This window comes from Somniosus microcephalus, chromosome 24, assembly GCF_052327205.1.
Source record: "Somniosus microcephalus isolate GS21.2 chromosome 24, FLI_Smic_1.0, whole genome shotgun sequence".
Taxonomy (NCBI): Eukaryota; Metazoa; Chordata; class Chondrichthyes; order Squaliformes; family Somniosidae; genus Somniosus; species Somniosus microcephalus.
In genome coordinates this window covers 11,259,661-11,277,815 of record NC_141010.1, presented here as the reverse complement: position 1 = coordinate 11,277,815, position 18,155 = coordinate 11,259,661, and the positions used below count along the sequence as shown (strand labels likewise).

The 18,155-nt window shown below is 46.7% G+C and overlaps 1 protein-coding gene across 1 annotated transcript in view; it reads left to right on the top strand.

The window, feature by feature from the left end:
• Window positions 1–17,895, top strand: part of LOC147101045 (plexin domain-containing protein 1-like) — a 292,861-nt gene extending 274,966 nt beyond the window's left edge. The window contains exon 14 of the mRNA XM_085966214.1: window positions 15,857–17,895. Within this exon, the coding sequence (XP_085822340.1) occupies window positions 15,857–15,970 (114 nt within the window). The 3' untranslated portion in view covers window positions 15,971–17,895. The remainder of the gene's footprint in view (window positions 1–15,856) is intronic.
• The last annotated feature ends 260 nt before the right edge of the window (window positions 17,896–18,155 follow it).

The following is an 18,155-nucleotide window of genomic DNA, read 5'->3' as shown; positions in this document are numbered from 1 at the left end:
GCATCTACCTCAGAATCGGTGATATTGGAAGCAGACGAACCAAACAACGACGTTGATCCCGAATCAACTTTGCCAGAAGAACCTGATACCCCAAAGAGGCGTTATCCGGACAGAATCAGGAAACCTCCTCAAAGACTGAATTTATAATTGATTAACTTCAGCTAATGTATATAGCAACTGTAATTGTAAATATGTTATTTAATTATTAATCGAATGTTATGTACTGTTTAGCTAAAAGGGGAGGAATTGTAGTGTATGTACCTTGAAGAAGGAACTATATTCTGCAGCCCCTGTATACTGCAGTACCAGTAGTGACCACCCCTGTATATAAGCCTGTGCAGTAACTTTGTATAGTAGTTCCAGTTTTGTCTCCATTCAGTAAACACCTGTTGTAACCAACTTCTGCAGTCCGTGTCTCAATTACACACGGACGTTACATCCAGGTGTGCCACGGTTATTTTAATTCTTCAAAGAATTAATACGTCAGCAGATGAATTAAACAAAAAAATAGACAGTGGGATATAATAATAATACATATATAATAAACAACCTGCTCCTAAATGGTCACAGTGACATTCTCTAGTGGGTCAGATACTGAGATAAGTGATGCAAATCAATGCTTTAGTCAGCTTTCAACCGTGGCTCAGTTGGTCGCACCCTTGCCTCTGAGTCAGAAGGCAGTGGGCTCTAAGTCCCACTCCAGAGACTTGAAGCACAAAAATCTACGCTGACACTCCCAGTGCAGTACTGAGGGAGTGCTGCACTGTCGGAGGTGCCGTCTTTCGGATGAGATGTTAAAAACCGCGGTCCCGCCTACTCTCTCAGGTGAGCGTAAAGGATCCCCATGGCACTAATTCAAAGAAGGGCAGGGCAGCTAGCCCCGGTGTACTGGCCAATATTTATCCCTCAATCAACATAACAAAAAACAGATTATCTGGTCATTATCACATTGCTGTTTGTGGGAGCTTGCTGTGCTGTGCTTGCTTCCCGCGGGTGTAAGCCCCCGACCTGCACATACCTAGCGCGCCAGCCGTTGAGCTGTGGGCCCCCATGGAATTTCGATCCTGGGCCTGCTCCAACTGCTGGCGCGCAGTGCTTGTGTATCCCAGGGGCGCAGTTAGTTCGATGCATCCCCTGGGATCACGTGGGCCATGGAGAGCCAATCGGAGCAGGGAATGCTCCATTCATAAGTTTGACAGGAAGCGCTGTCAAAACTTAGAAATACTACGGGCCCCAAAACATCACTAAATCTTCAAATAATTTTTTTTTAAATCTCATTTTTAAAATAAACTATAAATTACATGAAATAACTATTTTAAACAATAATTTAAATTTTTGAAAAAAATAATTTTATTTTCTAACGGGACTAAAAATAAACTTACCTTTCTTTAAAGTATTTATAAAAATAATAAACCTGTGGAAAAAATGTTTTAATTTTAATTAATTCACCACTTACCTTGTAAAAAGCAGGCCTTACGCCTGCTTTTTAATTGTGTAACTTCTGGAGACTTACCCTCCCGGGAAAACCTGTAAAAAAAAAACGTAAGTTAGATGCACACGCAGCCTCTCCCACGCACACGTTCCACCTCTTAACCCCTGCTTTCAGGGGAACGGAAGTGCCGGTTTTCCGCGCATGCGCAGTGCATGCAGGAAACCGGCACTTCCATTGGGCCTACGGGTGAGTACCCCGTGCGTACTCACCCATGGAGACCCGAAGTTCTGGGCCAATCTGTTTTAGTGATGTTGATTGAAGGATAAATATTGGCCAGGAGACCAGGGAGAACTCCCCTGCTCTTCTTCAAAATAATGCCATGGGACCTTTTACGTCCACCTGGGAGAGCAGATGGGGCCTTGGTTTAAAATCTCATCCAAAAAGACGGCACCTCTGACAGTGCAGCAGTCGCTCAGCACTGCACTGGAGTGTCAGCCTAGATTTTCGGGCTCAAGTCCCTGGAGTAAGAATTGAACCCACAACTCAAAGGCGAGGGTGCTACCTTCTTCCTCTTAGGCAGTCCCTTGGAACCGAGGATGACTTGCTTCCACATTAAAAATTAGTTCGCAGGTGACTGATGAGTCCAATGCGGGACCTACAATCTCTGTCACAGGTGGGGCAGACGGTGGTTGAAGGGGCGGGTAGGTGGGGTGCTTGGGTTGACTTGCGCTGCCTGCACTTGGCTTCCGCTTGCTCCCAGCGAAGAGACTCGAGGCGTTCGGCGCCTTCCCGGATGCTTCTCCTCCACTTTGTGCGGTCTTGGGCCAGAGATTCCCAGGTGTCGGTGGGGATGTTGCACTTTTTCAAGGAGGCTTTGAGGGTGTCCTTGAAGCGTTTCCTCTGCCCACCTGGGGCTCTCTTGCCGTGTCGGAGTTCCGAGTAGAGCAATTGTTTTGGGAGTCTCGTATCGGGCATGCGGACGATGTGACCCATCCATCGGAGCTGATCGAGCGTGGTCAAAGCTTCGATGCTGGGGATGTTGGCCTGAGCGAGAACACTGACGTTGGTGCACCTATCCTGCCAATGGATTTGCAAGATCTTGCGGAAGCAGTGTTGGTGGTACCTCTCCAGTGCTTTGAGGCCCATGGTCCATGTCTCTGAGGCATACAGGAGGGTGGGTCTCACTACAGCTCTGTAGACCATGAGCTTGGTGCCGGGTTTGAGGCCCTGGTCTTCAAACACTCTCTTCCTCTACCAACCGAGCCACAGCTGACACGTTTAAATCAACCCATACCTTTAGTGCACAGAAGAGCTAAGTGCACCCCTGATTCAGTTCTGTACAGTTCAGTTCATTTCAAATAGCAGATTCAACATCTGCAACCCAGAGCCCCATGTTAGATTCCACAATATTTCAAAGTCAAGCTCAGGGTGTGTAAAATATAACTTATCCAGGCAGCATATCTGACTAATAATTAATGAGTAACTGGGTTATCAGCGCACTGTGATGCTGTGCCTATTCATCCCAATCAAAAATTGATCTTCTGTGACATTGTTCCCTGACAAATGTATTTTGGAATGGAGTAGCCTTCAGCAGCTGAGACCTCTAAATGGATTTGTTCATAAATTGAGCCCCAGGTAAATCCAAGGCTTGCAGTGGCCGAGGTCTTCAAATTATTTGAAATTTCAGTTAGAACCTGAAATTATTTTATGACACGGTCAGTTACAATTTTTAAATGTTTCCAGTTATTAAACCGAATTAAATTTTCAATGTTTGTGTCAAAGTGCAATTGCTGCCTTCTGTAACAAAAACAGAAAATGCTGGAAATACTCAGCAGGCCAGGCAGCATCTGTGGAGAGAGAGAAACAGAGTTAACGTTTCAGGCCGATGACCCTTTGTCAGAACTGGAAAAAGTTGGAGATGTAAAAGGTTTTTAAGCAATTGTTGGGGCAGGGAGAGGGGGGAGGAGAGGAAAGAACAAAAGGGAAGGTCTGTGACAAGATGGCAGGCAGGAGAGATTAAGAGACAAAAGAGATGCTGGTGCAAGGGAAAAGGAGGTGGTAATGGGACAAGTTAAGAAACTGACTTCTGTGTTTGTTGTGGAATGCGATTCTCGGATTTGGTTGATCTATGTTAACGATATGAGCAGAATCCCTCTGAGATCTCTGCGCTCCTCCAATTCTGGCTTCTTGCGCATCCCCAATTCTTATTGCCCCACCATTGACGGCCGTGCTTTCTACTGTCTAAGCCCTAAGCTCTGGAATTTCCACCCCCCCCCCCCGCCACTAAACTTCTCCGTCTCTCCAACTCCCTCTCTTCCATTAAGACGCTCCTTAAAACCTACCTCTTCGACCAAGCTTTGGGCCGCCTGTCTTAATATCTCCTTTTACATAGAAGATAGGAGCAGGAGTAGGCCATTCGGCCCCTCGAGCCTGCTCCGCCATTCAATGAGATCATGGCTGATCATCCAAATTCAGTACCCTGTCCCTGCTTTCTCCCCATACCCCTTGATCCCTTTAGCCTTAAGAAATATATCCAACTCTTTTTTGAATATATTTAATGAATTGGCCTCTACTGCCTTCTGTGGTAGAGAATTCCACAGGTTCACCACTCTCTGGGTGAAGAAATTCCTCCTCTGTCCGAAATGGCCTACCCCTTATCCTTAGACTGTGACCCCTGGTTCTGGACTCCCCGACCATCGGGAACATCCTTCCTGCATCTAGTCTGTCCAGTCCTGTTAGAATTTTATAAGTTTCAATGAGATCCCCTCTCATTCTTCTAAACTCCAGCGAGCATAAGCCCAATCGACCCAATCTCTCCTCATGTGTCATTCCTGCCATCCCAGGTATCAGTCTGATGAATCTTCGCTGCACTCCCTCCATGGCAAGAACATCCTTCCTCAGATAAGATTTTGTGGCTCGGTGTCAAATATCTAACCCTAACGCTCCTGTGAAGCGCCTTGGGACGTTTTACTGGGTTAAAAACACTATGGGCTAGATTTTCAGTATAGACAGTTTTGGGGCGCTAAGCTTAGCGTAGCGCCCGCCTGAAGTTATCGCCCGCCCCAAAGTAGCGCCCCGTTGCCGGAAATTCAGTGGCTTCGCCCTAAGAGGTTGGTGGAGTGCTAAAAGAGGCGTTCCACTAGTATCTTTAGGCGTTAAGCCGGCGGTGGAGAGCGCAACACCCGAGCTCGGGCGCAGCGCATGGCAGACACTCTGGTGCCAGTGAGCTCTTAAAGGGGAAGGGTGTATGTCTTCTTTTCAAAAGAGGAGGAGGAGGAGGAGGAGGAGGAGGAGGAGGAGGAGGAGGAGGAGGAGGAGGAGGAGGAGGAGGAATTGGATTCGGGGCGGCCAAAGGGCGTTGCACGAGGATGTGACGTCATTTTCTGCACGCGCATCCGGGCGGCCGCTAAACTTTGCGCCGGCACTAACGGGCAACTTAATTTGGGGCGGGGCGCAAACTGCGCTGCGCCCAGGCGCTACACGCATAGCGCCCGAAAATCACTTCTCTTAAGGCGCTAACTGCTGGCGCAAGCAACTGAAAATCTAGCCCTAGATAAATACAAGTTGTTGTTGTTATTAGTACAGACTAATCTGGAAGGAAGTAGGATTGCTACAGGTACAAAAAGATTGTACTGTATGCAAGAAAACGGCATTACCGAGGTAGCGTTAGGCGAAGAGCACAGTGTGGCCACTTCAGTATCATCTCATTTAAGTCGGTCTTGTGGTTGCCTATGAACAGGATTTAGTGCACTTAAAAATCATATCCAGTGGGTAGGAGCAGGCAGGTCTAGTGATCCGAGCTGTGATCTATAGGGCAAATTGATTGGAACTAGCGTCCGGTTCTTTGTAAGTTCAATACTTGAAGCTGCACGTAGCAACTCTGATTAGAGGCACAGGCTGGAAATAAGAGTGTGCTGACAATGTAGCCGTCCCTTATGTACCGCCACCTTTGTGGCTCTCAAGCTTCTTTATCCCTAAGTGGTATGCAGTACGCACATTCAAATGGCAAGTCCCTTTAACCGTGCTCCTTAGCAGAGGCGAAACTGTATTATTAACTGAGCATCATCATTATTTCCTCAAAGCGCATGGTGTATGGCTGCAATCAGTTTCACGCCTGTTACAAAGCACAGATGAATGAGTATGATTACACAGTGGTTCTGCTGTAAGGATTTCAGCACAATAGAGATCACTTTAGAGCACTTATAAGAAGAATACAACCCAATGATAAACTTTATCCACATATAAATCTATTCTTTTCACCGCATAGTTATTTACTACTGTACATATAAATCAATTTTGGATCATTAACTGTTATTTCAGATCATAATTTCAGTCCAGGGTTATCGAAGATTGATTTTCTGCTCTTTGCATACCTTGTTTATGGCCTATCAGCTGATGTAAGACAATTTAGCAAACAAAATTGGATGGCATCGATGCATCCATGATTTTCTTTGTCCTTATACATTTTTTTTCACGTAAAAACTAGGACTGAAAATGCGAAATCACTGCCATGTACAAGCTCGTGTTGCTCCAGATATTGGTCCTGACATTCTGCTGAAGGTCTACAAGTAACTCCAGCAGAATCCCCATAGCAGTTCAAGCCCATTGTATTTGCTACAACTTGAACTTGCTCTGGTGGCAAAACTAGCGATCAGAAGATAAAGTACTGGTTGATATGTGGACCAAACTCGTGGGAAAAAAAAACAGTCGATGCCGAGTTGTTTTCAAATCCCTCCATGGCCTCGCCCCTCCTTATCTCTGTAATCACCTCCAGCCCCACAAGCCCCCGAGACCTCTGCGCTCCTCTAATTCTGGCCTCTTGCGTATCCCTGATTTTAATCGCTCCACCATTGGTGCCCATGCCTTCAGTTGCCCAGGCCCTAATCTCTGGAATTCCCTCCTTAAACCTCTCCGCCTCTCTACCTCGCTTTCCTCCTTTAAGACGCTCCTTAAAACTGACCTCTGTGACCAAGTGCCTGCCCTAATTTCTCCTTATGTGGCTCGATGTCAAATTTTGTTTTATGACAAGCCTGTGAAGCGACTTGGGACGTTTTACTACATTAAAGGCGCTATATAAATGCAAGCTGCTGTTGTTTGATTAATTCCTTCAAAAAGGAGCTGCATAAATATCTGGTTGGGAAGAGGGTTGGAGGTTCTGGGGATAAGTATGGACAGGCACCTCCTCATCTCTCTTGGTACCAATTCCTCACCAACTGTTTCTCCTCTGTGAATCACCCTGGAGTATTTACTAAGTTAAAGATGCTACACAAGTGCAGCTTGCAGTTGACTAAGGTAATCAAATATTCCATAAAATACTCTGGGGGAGAAATTCGGTATCGCCCCGTTTGGGGCGCAATTATCGGCCGGGCGCAAAGATTAGCGCCTGGCGCTAATTATCACCTCCAACTGCAAACTTGGCTTTTATCACCCCTGGAGGTGATTGGAGCGCTAAATCAGGCGCTACACACCTGTCTTAAGGCGCAAAGGCCGATAGGGAGGCGCTACCTCAGAGCGCTGGCGAAGCTCATGTGATGTCAGTCAGCAATGGAACACAGAAACACTGGCGCTGGCCAGTTCTTAAAGGGGAGGGTCGATCTTGCTCTCCATCCACATCCTGCTCATTGCAGCCTTGAATCTCGGCCAGGAGAGACCTGTACATCAAATCTGCTGGAAAGAACAATGGAGAGGCCCAGGGAAAGAGCTCAGAGTGCAGCCCCCACAGTCTCTTCTAAATCGATACAAGGAAGGGCAAATCAAAATGAACCTGCAAAGTGCTGCTCAGTACCCAAAACTCCTTCACACAGCGTTGAATCTCTCCAGAAGTCTCTCTCTCTCTCAGAATACGTGGTGCAAAAATGTCACCAACAAAAATAGGCAGGAAGGGGTCGCCTTTAAATAGCGCTCCCCTAGTCCCTTCCTGACTGCAAAATGCTCCCCTCAACCTGTCATTGCTAGCGGCAGGCGGTAAGGCAGGGGACGCCACTCAATATCCGGTCCGGGGTGCTACCGGGGCGTTGCACACTCGACTGATGTCATGATCTGCCGGTGCAGGAAATTGTGGTGGTAGTGTTTAGCGCTGCCGCAAAATGTCTAGTTAATTTTGTGAGCGGCGCAAACATCGCCGCGCCCGGGTGCTAGTTGCTTTGCACCCCATTAGCGCCCTCTTAAGGCGCTAACGGGAGGCGCAACCAACTGAATTTTTCCACCTTTGTCTTTAAGACTGGCAAGCAGGAGTAGAGTGTAAGGGGGGAGGGGTGCAGCAGACCGAGGTTGAATTTGTTGATGTGAGGATAAGATGAATACTCTGGCATTTGTTGCTTGGTTACCTTTGGGGACCTTGGAGTACCTATACAGAACTTACCATCTGGAGATTATGTGAGTGGAGTAGGTAGAGTCTGTGATGGGGTGGGCTTTGACGGGCTGAATGACCTTTCTTGTTCCATGTTTTTTTAATTTAAGATCTTATTCCAGGAACTAAGTCCAGTTAAAGTCCCTTTAGTTAACCAATTATTTTCATTACCACTCGTGTTAAGATTTCCTTGGTATGCTTTGTGTATTAAAATTGTAACCACATTTATAAAGAACACATTTACAATGTTGCTACATATGGTGCACAGAAGAAGTCTTCCACCCAGATATCCAGGCCAAGGAAATAATTGCACAACAATATAATAACTAGAGTGCAACTGCTCAAGAGCCAGTCATGAAAGTGTCAGTTCTACCTGAGTTTATACAAGTCAAATTCAACTTGAACTCAGTGGAATCTCCATTAACATCCATAATGGAGAGGATCAGCCTTGGCTCAGTGGCACTTGAGCACAAAAATCTAGGCTGACACTCCCAGTGAGCGCTGCACTGTCAGGTGCTGTTTTGCGGATGAGATGTTAAACCGAGGCCCCTTCTGCCCACTCAGGTGGACATAAAAGATCCCATGACAATATTTCAAAGAAGAGCGGGGGAATTCTCCCCAGTTATCCTTCAACAAACAATCACCAAAACAGATTATCTGGTAATTGCTGTTTGTGGGATCTTGCTGTGTGCAGATTGGCTGCAGCATTTCCTACATTACAAAAGTGACTACACTTCAAAAAGTACCTCATTGACGGTAAAGCACTTTGGGACGTCCTGAGGTTGAGAAAGCTGCAATATAAATGCAAGTCTTTCATTCGATGAATCATGGTCCTACCCGTGTGGTACATCAGTCTCAGCACAGGAATGAAGGTGAGCACCATGCAGATAAAAGAAATATTCTGCAATTTTACTCAACTTGAAGTCAGTGGAATCTCCATTATCTTCCATAATGGAGGGGGCTCAGTTGGTAGCACTCTTGCCTCTGAGTCAATAGGTTGGTTGTGTGTTCAAATCCCACTCCTGAGGCTTGAGCACCCAATCCAGGCTGATACTTCAGTGCAGTGCTGAGAGAGTTAGAGAAAAGGGAGATGAACCACAGATAACAGAAGAAGTTGTGCAGTGAGATCTGACGTAATAAAACTCACTACACACTTGGTTTGAGCATAGAATCAACTTGTTTCAGAACACGGAGGTCTAGTTGTACTTCACTAGTTCCTTGTCTTACAAAATGTCCCTGAAAGCTGGGCCGACGCCCGAGTATTTATACTCCTTGGGCATAAGAACATAAGAAATAGGAGCAGGAGTAGGCCAATTGGCCCCTCGAGCCCGCTCCGCCATTCAATAAGATCATGGCTGATCTGATCCTAATCTCAAATCTACTATCACTCTCCATCCCACCCGAACCCATGTGATCTCCCGGGAGAGGCGAAAAACCAGATAAAAAACCCAATGGCCAATTTGGGAGAAAAAAATGTGGGAAATTCCTCTCCGACCCATCTAGGCAATCGAAACTTGTCCAGGAGATCACTCTCTCCCTGTATTTTCTACAGTACTTACCTTCTGTAAAGGCGATCTCCACCCCAGCCAGGAACAGGAATAAAACCATCTCCTGAAATCTAACACATAATTAGAACACAAGAAGTAGGAGCAGAACCAGGCTACACGGCCCCTGGGCCTGCTCCACTACCCACAGGGCCATGACCATTCCGAACCGAGACTCATGTCCAATTTCCTGCCCACTCCCCGTAACCCTTAATTCCCTTTACTTCTAGGAAACTATCTATTTCTGCTTTAAATTTATGTAATGATGTAGCTGCCGCAGCTTTCTGGGGCAGCAAATTCCACAAACCTACCACCCTCTGAGTGAAGAAGTTTCTCCTCATCTCAGTTTTGAAAGAGCAGACCCTTATTCTAAGATTATGCCCCCTAGTTCTAGTTTCACCCTTCATTGGGAACATCCTCACCGCATCCACCCGATCCAACCCCTTCACAATCTTATATGTTTCAATAAGATCGCCTCTCATTCTTCTGAACTCCAATGAGTAGAGTCCCAATCTACACAACCTCTCCTCACATGACCACCCCCTCATCCCCGGGCGCCACCAGCTGGCCGTCCAGCGTTACTTCATGAGTAGTTTCTTGATGATGATGAGATTTGTAACAAGATCCATGTCCCACCGCAAGGCTCTGTCTGGCAAAAGTTCCAGTATTTAATCGAGACGGAGAATAACTGGAGTTCAGGTTGTAGACTAAACCAACGTTAAGTGCTGCACAGTGGGAGTCATTTTTTAACATTGCACATAAAGGGGGAGAAATTGGGTGAGTAGCGCCACCTGTTAGCGCCTAAAAAGGCAGTCAGTGGCTGTAGCGCCACTGGCTGCGTCTCCGGCGATATTCAGTAGGGGCGCTAATGGTGGCGTTAGGCATTTGCGCTGCGCCGCCACCGATGACGTCATCGGTGTGCGCAGCGCCCCATTCGTGCCCCGTTCGCGATATTTGGTAGCAAACGCCGCAGTTGCGCCGCTCGCTACCCGCGCCCGGTTCACGGGGCCTTACTGTGCCGGCAGTGGTGCAACTTAAGGTGGAGGTGCGGGGCGGCCGCTTTTTCGGCGGCCGCCTGCCAGCAACTCCGTCCCCGGCCTCCTAACCCCCCCCCCCCGCGGCATTGCCGGCTGTTTCCCGAGAGCCCGGCACTTCTCCTTGGTGCCGGGCTCATTTGCCGGCACTCGCGATCGGGGCTCGCGCTGTTGCAGGCCCCTCCCCCTTAACAGTGGGAGGAAGGCCTGCAGTACCACAGCGTGCCGTGCCGCAGCATGTGGCGCTGCGGCACGTTGTGCTGCGATAATCAGTTTCAGCGCCCTAAGAGGGACGTGGATCGCCTCGAGCCTCGCCCCGTGTCCCTCGAGGGGCACTGAAACTGAATTTCTGGCGATCGGTATCACTCCGATCGCTGCGCTAAATCCTGCGCTCCGCCGACTTTTGCGCCACTTTGGCGCCCCAACCCAATTTCTAGGCCAAAGAAACTCCCATGTTAAGTGATTTAACCAATTGTCGGCCAACTTGGTCATGTAGACCCCTTTCTAAGGCCTCACTCAAGTACGGACATGCCTTAGAAAGTTGTTACTGTCAGCCTGTCAGAACTTTAGCAAGATTGTGTGCTACACTGATTAGCAAATCTAGGAGGTTCAGTATGGGGTTTCTGCAGGTCTTCTGCTGAAGTTCCAGTAAGCGAGTGCGAGAACCCCCCACAGAAAGGATTGGCCTGGAGTCTCCGAGAATTGAACATTAATCTCCAGGACACTCCTGCGAGCAATTCTGGAGAACAATCGTGGGGTCCATTAAATAAATTACATTTTTTTTGTAACTTTTGCTTATTAGTTATTATTAAAATATTGCAGATGGTCAGGGGGAGGGGGGAGGAAAGGCTGTTCGATTGACAGTCAAGAATCATCCAATCAGGTAATGAAGCATCGGTTCGCTTTTCAATTGGTGGGACGGCGCAAGAATGGACTTGTCGGGCGACCAATGGTGGAACAGTGGGGACGGGGCAGTTGGAGGTCACATGATGACTGGACAACCCCTAAATCGCCCCCTCGTGTCTTTCCCAACTGAAGACAGGCTGACCTTAGACCTTGCCCAAACATCCAGCCTACCCCTCGGCCTGGTAACACAGTGAACGCATGTGACCCTTATTTCTGCTTTTAAGCGCAATGTGTTGATGATTTAGTGTGGAAAAGAAAAGCTGAAAAATATTAGTTATAAATTTCCAGCTCTTCAGAGTGGAATCTTTTTATTGGCTTTTGTTAAACTTAAAGCAAAAACAAAACAAGCCACAATTGCAGATGGTTCCAAGGAGCCAGCATGACCTCTAACCTTCTCCTTAATTCCCAATTCACTTTTTCCATTCTTTATGAAACAGCGTATTAAGTCATCTATCATTTTTCTGATTAGAGGCCTGTGCTTATTAAAACCATATATTCTGGCAACAGGGCAGGTCCCCAGTGCTCTGTTCATAGTTATAGCCATTCTTAATATCTCTAGTAGATAGTGTTAAAGATTTGTATATTTAATGTTGGTCTTGTTTACATCAGTGCACGTTATGCATTAACAACAGGCATTGATCCTGGTCCTTGGTTTGCTGGTGAGATGGCAGGTGGGGCTCTGCAACTGGAGTCATTGCCCCTGGCATAGGAAGAGGAAAACCAGCTCCTGATCATTATCCAGTGAACTCTGGTGGAAATTGGGTGGGTGCGTAGACATTGGGTAAGGAAAGACTTGGCCTCTGTGGGATACAGTCCACTTTTCAAAGACCCACTCATGGGCTAACCTCACGCACAAAGATTAAGGGGAAGCTGGATAAACGCATGAGGGGGAAAGGAATAGAAGGTTATGCTGATAACGTTAGGTGAAGAGAGGTGGGAGAAGGCTTGTGTGGAGCCTAAACACCAACATAGACCTGTGGGGCAGAATGGCCTGTCTCTGTGCTGTACATTCTATGTAAATGATTGGCCACTTAGGCATGATGGTAAAGTACCCTGGGCATCAACAGCCGGTGTCTTCATGAGAGGAGAACAACTAGAGAGGAGAACAATTAATGAGTCTGGAACATTCACTGTCAATATTTACATTGTTTCCTCCCGCAGGGATAGCGCTATAAATAAACTGTCGTAAACAGAAAGCCCTCCTTCCAAGAAGCTTCATCCCGAACTAAAGCTCCCAACAATTAGGTCCTGCCTATTTCCTTTTTTTTTGTTTCATTTGTTGGAGTCTTTGTAGCTTGTTTTGATCCCCTCGTTTTTCCAAAATGGAATCCAAAGCTGGAGCTGTGGATCTCCGAGAGAGATGGAAGGGGGCACAATCAGGAAGCAACGCTCAATAATGAATTCCTCACAGATTTACAGTCTGTAAAATAAATTACGGGCTTCCTGCATCTCCCCCATGACAAGCTGCTGCAGACTTGGGACCGTTTTATGGATTGCTGTGCAGGACACTTGCACACATCACGATAGCAAAATACTGCGGATGCTGGAAATCCAAAATAACAACAGAAAACGCTGGAAAAACTCAGCAGGCCCGGCAACATCCGTGGAGAGAGAAACAGAGTTAACGTTTCAGGTCGATGACCTTTCGCCGGAACTGGAAAAAAGCAGGAAATGGAAAGCAGGTTTGGGGGCTGGGAAATGGGGGAGGGGATGAAAGAACAAAAGGGAAGGTCAGTGATGGGATAGAAAGCAGGAGAGATTGAGAGACATTAAGAGATATTAAGAGATATTCAAGGCGAGAGGAGGTGGTAATAGGACAGGTAAATGAACAAAGGATGGCTCTAGATGGGGTGTGAATTGTCCTCCCTAGGTTTGCCAAATCTTTTGTACGTAGTCCTGGAGGTTTTCATCACATGACCTGCCATCTGCAGTCACCCCGCTCAAACGACCTATTTTTCCCATCTCCAATATTTTTATAGCTAATAAAAAAAAGCGTTCAAAGAAAATGTTAAAAAAAAATTAATACCCCTATGATTTTCCACCTGGGTTGCTCACAGCAGATTAATTTTTCATCCCTGGAGACTCCAAGGACAGTCCTGGATGGCTGGCAACCCTGCTCCTGCCTAGTCCTCCCAGACATTCCTTGTGGACACTGGGGCTGGGAAGTTTGAAATAATTTTTTTACAAAGAGTGCTATGCTTGACCTCCCCTATTCCGGCACCTCCCCCCCTCCCCATAAGGGGTTGCCAACGGACTCTGTGTTTCCCATGATCGGGCTTGCTTTGGCATGGAAAGTTTTGATGCCAGGAGACTGGAGTGATTTTGTTATCTCCCCTTACGAGCACACCAGCCGAGCCTTCAGGTGAGTTTATTTCCGATAGTTCCATTGGCTTCCTCACCTATCTCACTGTATACGACTGGGCAACCTAAAGCCAGGGACATTAACTTGCTGTGATTCCATCCTAAAGTCAGACCATTATTGTCAGTATAAGTACAAAATTCATTGTCGTCAGGGCCAGCTTTAGGTGCCTGTGAGACCCTTAATCCACAGACCCAGCTAAAACACAGTCAATGAATGGGGGCACACACTTGTACACAGTCAACCCACATTCAATCATAGTACTTCAATAAATTATTTTGTACAATTTTAGCTCTACACGGCGTATTTGCAAGTAATTATGATTATGCAGCCTTAACTGACCTTCCCCTTCACAGCAGCACAATCAGCAATTTTAAAAACGATATCTACAGTCTGCAGTGTTCAGGTGTCCATTATTCACAGATCTTCAACCTCAGCTCCACTTTCCCACCCGATCCCCATATCCCTTGATTCCCCTAGAGTCCAAAAATCTATCTACCTCAGCCTTGAATATACTCACCGACTGAACATCTACAGCCCTCTGGGGCAGAGAATTCCAAAGATTCACAACCCTCTGAGTGAAGAAATTCCTCCTCATCTCAGTCTTAAATGGCCGACCCCTTATCCTGAGACTGTGCCCCCTGGTTCTAGACTCTCCAGCCAGGGGGAAACAGCCTCTCAGCATCTACCCTGTCAATCCCCCTCAGAATCTTGTATGTTTCAATGAGATCACCTCTCATTCTTCTAAACTCCAGAGAGTACAGGCCCAATCTACTCAATCTCTCCTGATCGGAAAACCCTCTCATCCCAGGAATCAATCTAGTGAACCTTCGTTGCACCGCCTCCAAGACAAGTATGTCCCCCCGAAGATATGGAGACAAAACTGTGCCCAGTACTCCAAGTGTGGTCTCACCAAAGTCCAAAGGAGCTATCGGGGCAGATGTTCTTCTTTGGACATTGTGTATAAAGGATCGCTTGAGTGAAGCGCAAAGAGGAAAATCATCAGGGGAAGATGACACACTTTTAACGCAGCCCAACTGATTTTCCTATTTACATTCCTTACATTGCAAAGCTTTACATTCGTGCTAAAGAGGAAAATCTGTCCCATCTGTCTAAGCTCATTTCCCTGCCCATTCCCGGTAATCATTTATACTCTTTTTCAAATGCTGATCTAATCCCATTTTTAAATAATGTTATAACAAGGTTTTCCATATTCTGTTCACCTTCTGTGCAGAAAAATCTCTTCTAGTTTCTCTTTGCAATCTTCTGGTGATAAGGTCCCCAGTTACTGATTCTTCAAACCAGCCAGAACAGGTTTTCAGTATTTACCTTTCATGAATTTTGAAGATTTCTATTAGATGACTCTTTAATCTTATCTGTTCCAGTGACAAAAAAAAAACAATTTTTTTGAGCCTTTCTTCATCATAATTATAATCTGTCATTCCTGGCCCAATGATAAGTATCAGTAGGAGGCCCCCACATTTTTGCATAAACATAGAATGGCATACATAGGACATACGGCACAGAAACAGGCCATTCAACCCAACTAGTCCATGCCGGTGTTTATGCTCAACTCGAGTCGCCTCCTGTCTTTCCTCACCTAACTATATCAGTGTAACCCCCTATTCCCTTCTCCCTCATTTGCTTATCTAGCCTCCCCTTAAATGCATCGACATGATTCCCTTCAGCCACTCCCTGTGGTAGCGAGTTCCACATTCTCACCACTCTCTGGGTAAAGAAGTTGCTCCTGAATTCTATATTGGATTTATTAGTGACTATCTTATATTTATGCCCCCTAGTTTTGGTCTCCCCTGACAAGTGGAAACATCTTCTCTACATCTACCCTATCGAACCCTTTCATAATCTTAACGTCCTCTATCAGGTCACCCCTCAGCCTTCTCTTTTTCTAGAGAACAGCCCCAGCCTATTCAATCTTTCCTGATGGGTATAATCTCTCAGTTCTGATATTATCCTAGTAAACCTTTTTTGCACCTTCGCCAGTGCCTCTATATCCTTTTTACAGTTCGTTCTGCAACTCGTGTTTAAGGAACACAAAATAATAAATGACAAAAGGTCATCGGCCTGAAACGTTGACCCTGTTTCTCTCACTCCACAGATGCTGCCTGACCTGCTGAGTATTTCCAGCATTTTCTGTTTTTTTTTAAATTTCAGATTTCCAGATTTTTTTTTTTGCATAAATAATAAATTCCTCTTTTTGTTTTCTTCGCCCAGCGCCGCTCCCACAGGTGGCCAGCCATGAAGTTCAGGAACAACGGTGGACAGCCCACCTACACTGAGGTGGACCCGATGGGTCATGACAAAGAAGGATTCCTGGAACAGTGCTGAGGTCCTCCTGGGAGGAAACACTTGGCGGGACAGAAAAGGCCATGGACTTCCAAACCATGACGTACAGGGCTGTACTCTACTCATCTCTCGGCTACTGTCTGTGGAGGGTTACCTTGCAAACCAGCCTCATACAAAAGATGGAATAGTGTCCCAGTGCTAACAGGCACTCCTACCCATGTCAGCAAGAGACATTTATTATAGTATATATGATGAAGAATAAGTTACAACTGAGTATATGTACATTTATTTCTTTAAGAACCAGTTGCGTTCAGATCCATATATATATATTATATATATAAGACATCCCAGGGTATAGGTAGACCTTATACAATGGAGCATCGTCATCCACTTTGCTGGGGAAGTGGGTGGAATTTTGATTTGATTTGTATAATTTATATAATACAGTGAATACACCCCGTGTCTCATCCCTCCCTCCACCCCCAAAGATATAGGCTTCGCACTATTCTAATGCCACTTATTTGGTGGATGATTTATACTCGTGGCATCGCCAGTGCCAACCAGCATTGCATCGAAGATCTGCTTTTATTTTTGGGTAACTACTTTTTAAACAAATAAAAAATAAATGTAATCCCTGCCCGCGCCCCTGAAGGTATCGCCCCAGGCTGGGCTGCGGGTCCCACAGGAGCCCATGGATCTCCAGTTCCTCAACCTAGTGGCTGTGTTAGGTGTGCGGGCCGAGTGCAAGTGGGTCCACAGTGTATTCAACAACGAGGAGGGAGGATCACAACTGAAACCGTTCTGTTCTCGCCCATCAGTCACACACATGCGCAGTATATATACACATATTGGCAGGATAGGTGCACTAACGTCGGTGTTCTCGCTCAGGCCAACATCCCCAGCATCGAAGCTTTGACCACGCTCGATCAGCTCCGATGGATGGGCCACATCGTCTACATGCCCGAAACGAGACTCCCAAAACAAGCGCTCTACTCGGAGCTCCGACGCGGCAAGAGCCCCAAGGTGGGCAGAGGAAATGCCTCCTTGAAAAAGTGTAACATCCCCACCGACACCTGGGAATCCCTGGCCCAAGACCGCACAAAGTGGAGGAGAAGCATCCGGGAAGGCGCCGACCACCTCGAGTCTCTTCACCGGGAGCAAGCGGAAGCCAAGTGCAGGCAGCGCAAGGAGCGCACATCAACCCAAGCACCCCACCCACCCGCCCCTTCAACCACCGTCTGCCCCACCTGTGACAGAGACTGTAGGTCCCCCATTGGACTCATCAGTCACCTGAGAACTCATTTTTAATGTGGAAGCAAGTCATCCTCGGTTCCGAGGAACTGCCTAAGAAGAGAAGATATACACATACGCACACACATACACACGCATAGGCGTGCACACAATATGCCCGCACTAATGCAAATAGACATGTGCAAACACACATGTATGTACACGCGCGCACACACATGCACGGGTATATACATGCGCACACATGCATACATACACACACGCATGTATAAATACACATACGCGTGCGCACACATATGCACACAGACACACGTACAGATACACACGTGCAATTTTCAGCACGGATTGTTGGGGAGTGAACAGGAGCAGGAAGTCTGCCTGATTCTCTTACCTCTCTCCCTAGTCTAAGCTCTCTGGCCAATTGCAGTGACCCTCCTACCGCACAGTCCAGCGATTGAAAGTGGGACCATCCTGATCTCTTTACCATACCACATGGTGCATTCACCCACTGAACCATTGGGAGAGCATATTTTTAATTAATTGCATCGTGTACACGGCCTTTAGTAAGGAACAGCAAAAACAGCTTGTAATCATTTACGCTCAAATAGCATTTGTAAAATTCGAGAGCGGAATCCGCATGTCTTGTTATCGAAGCCGATCATTGTTGTAATTGTCTCATGTCTCACTTCTTCTTGTGCAAATATAGCCTTCAAAATGCTTTTTCCTATCTGCCTACTCTTTATAAAGTGTAGTCACTGTTGGAATGTGGGAAACGCAGCAGCCAATTTGCGCACAGCAAGCTCCCACAAACAGCAACGACATATATGACCAGATAATCTGTTTTAGTGATGCTGGTTGTGGGATCAATACTGGCACCGGGGAGAACTACCCCGTTCTTCGTCGAAGAGAGGGCACACTCAGTTTAGCGCCTCAATCCGAAAGACGGCACCTCCGACAGTGCAGCGCTCCCTCGGAACTA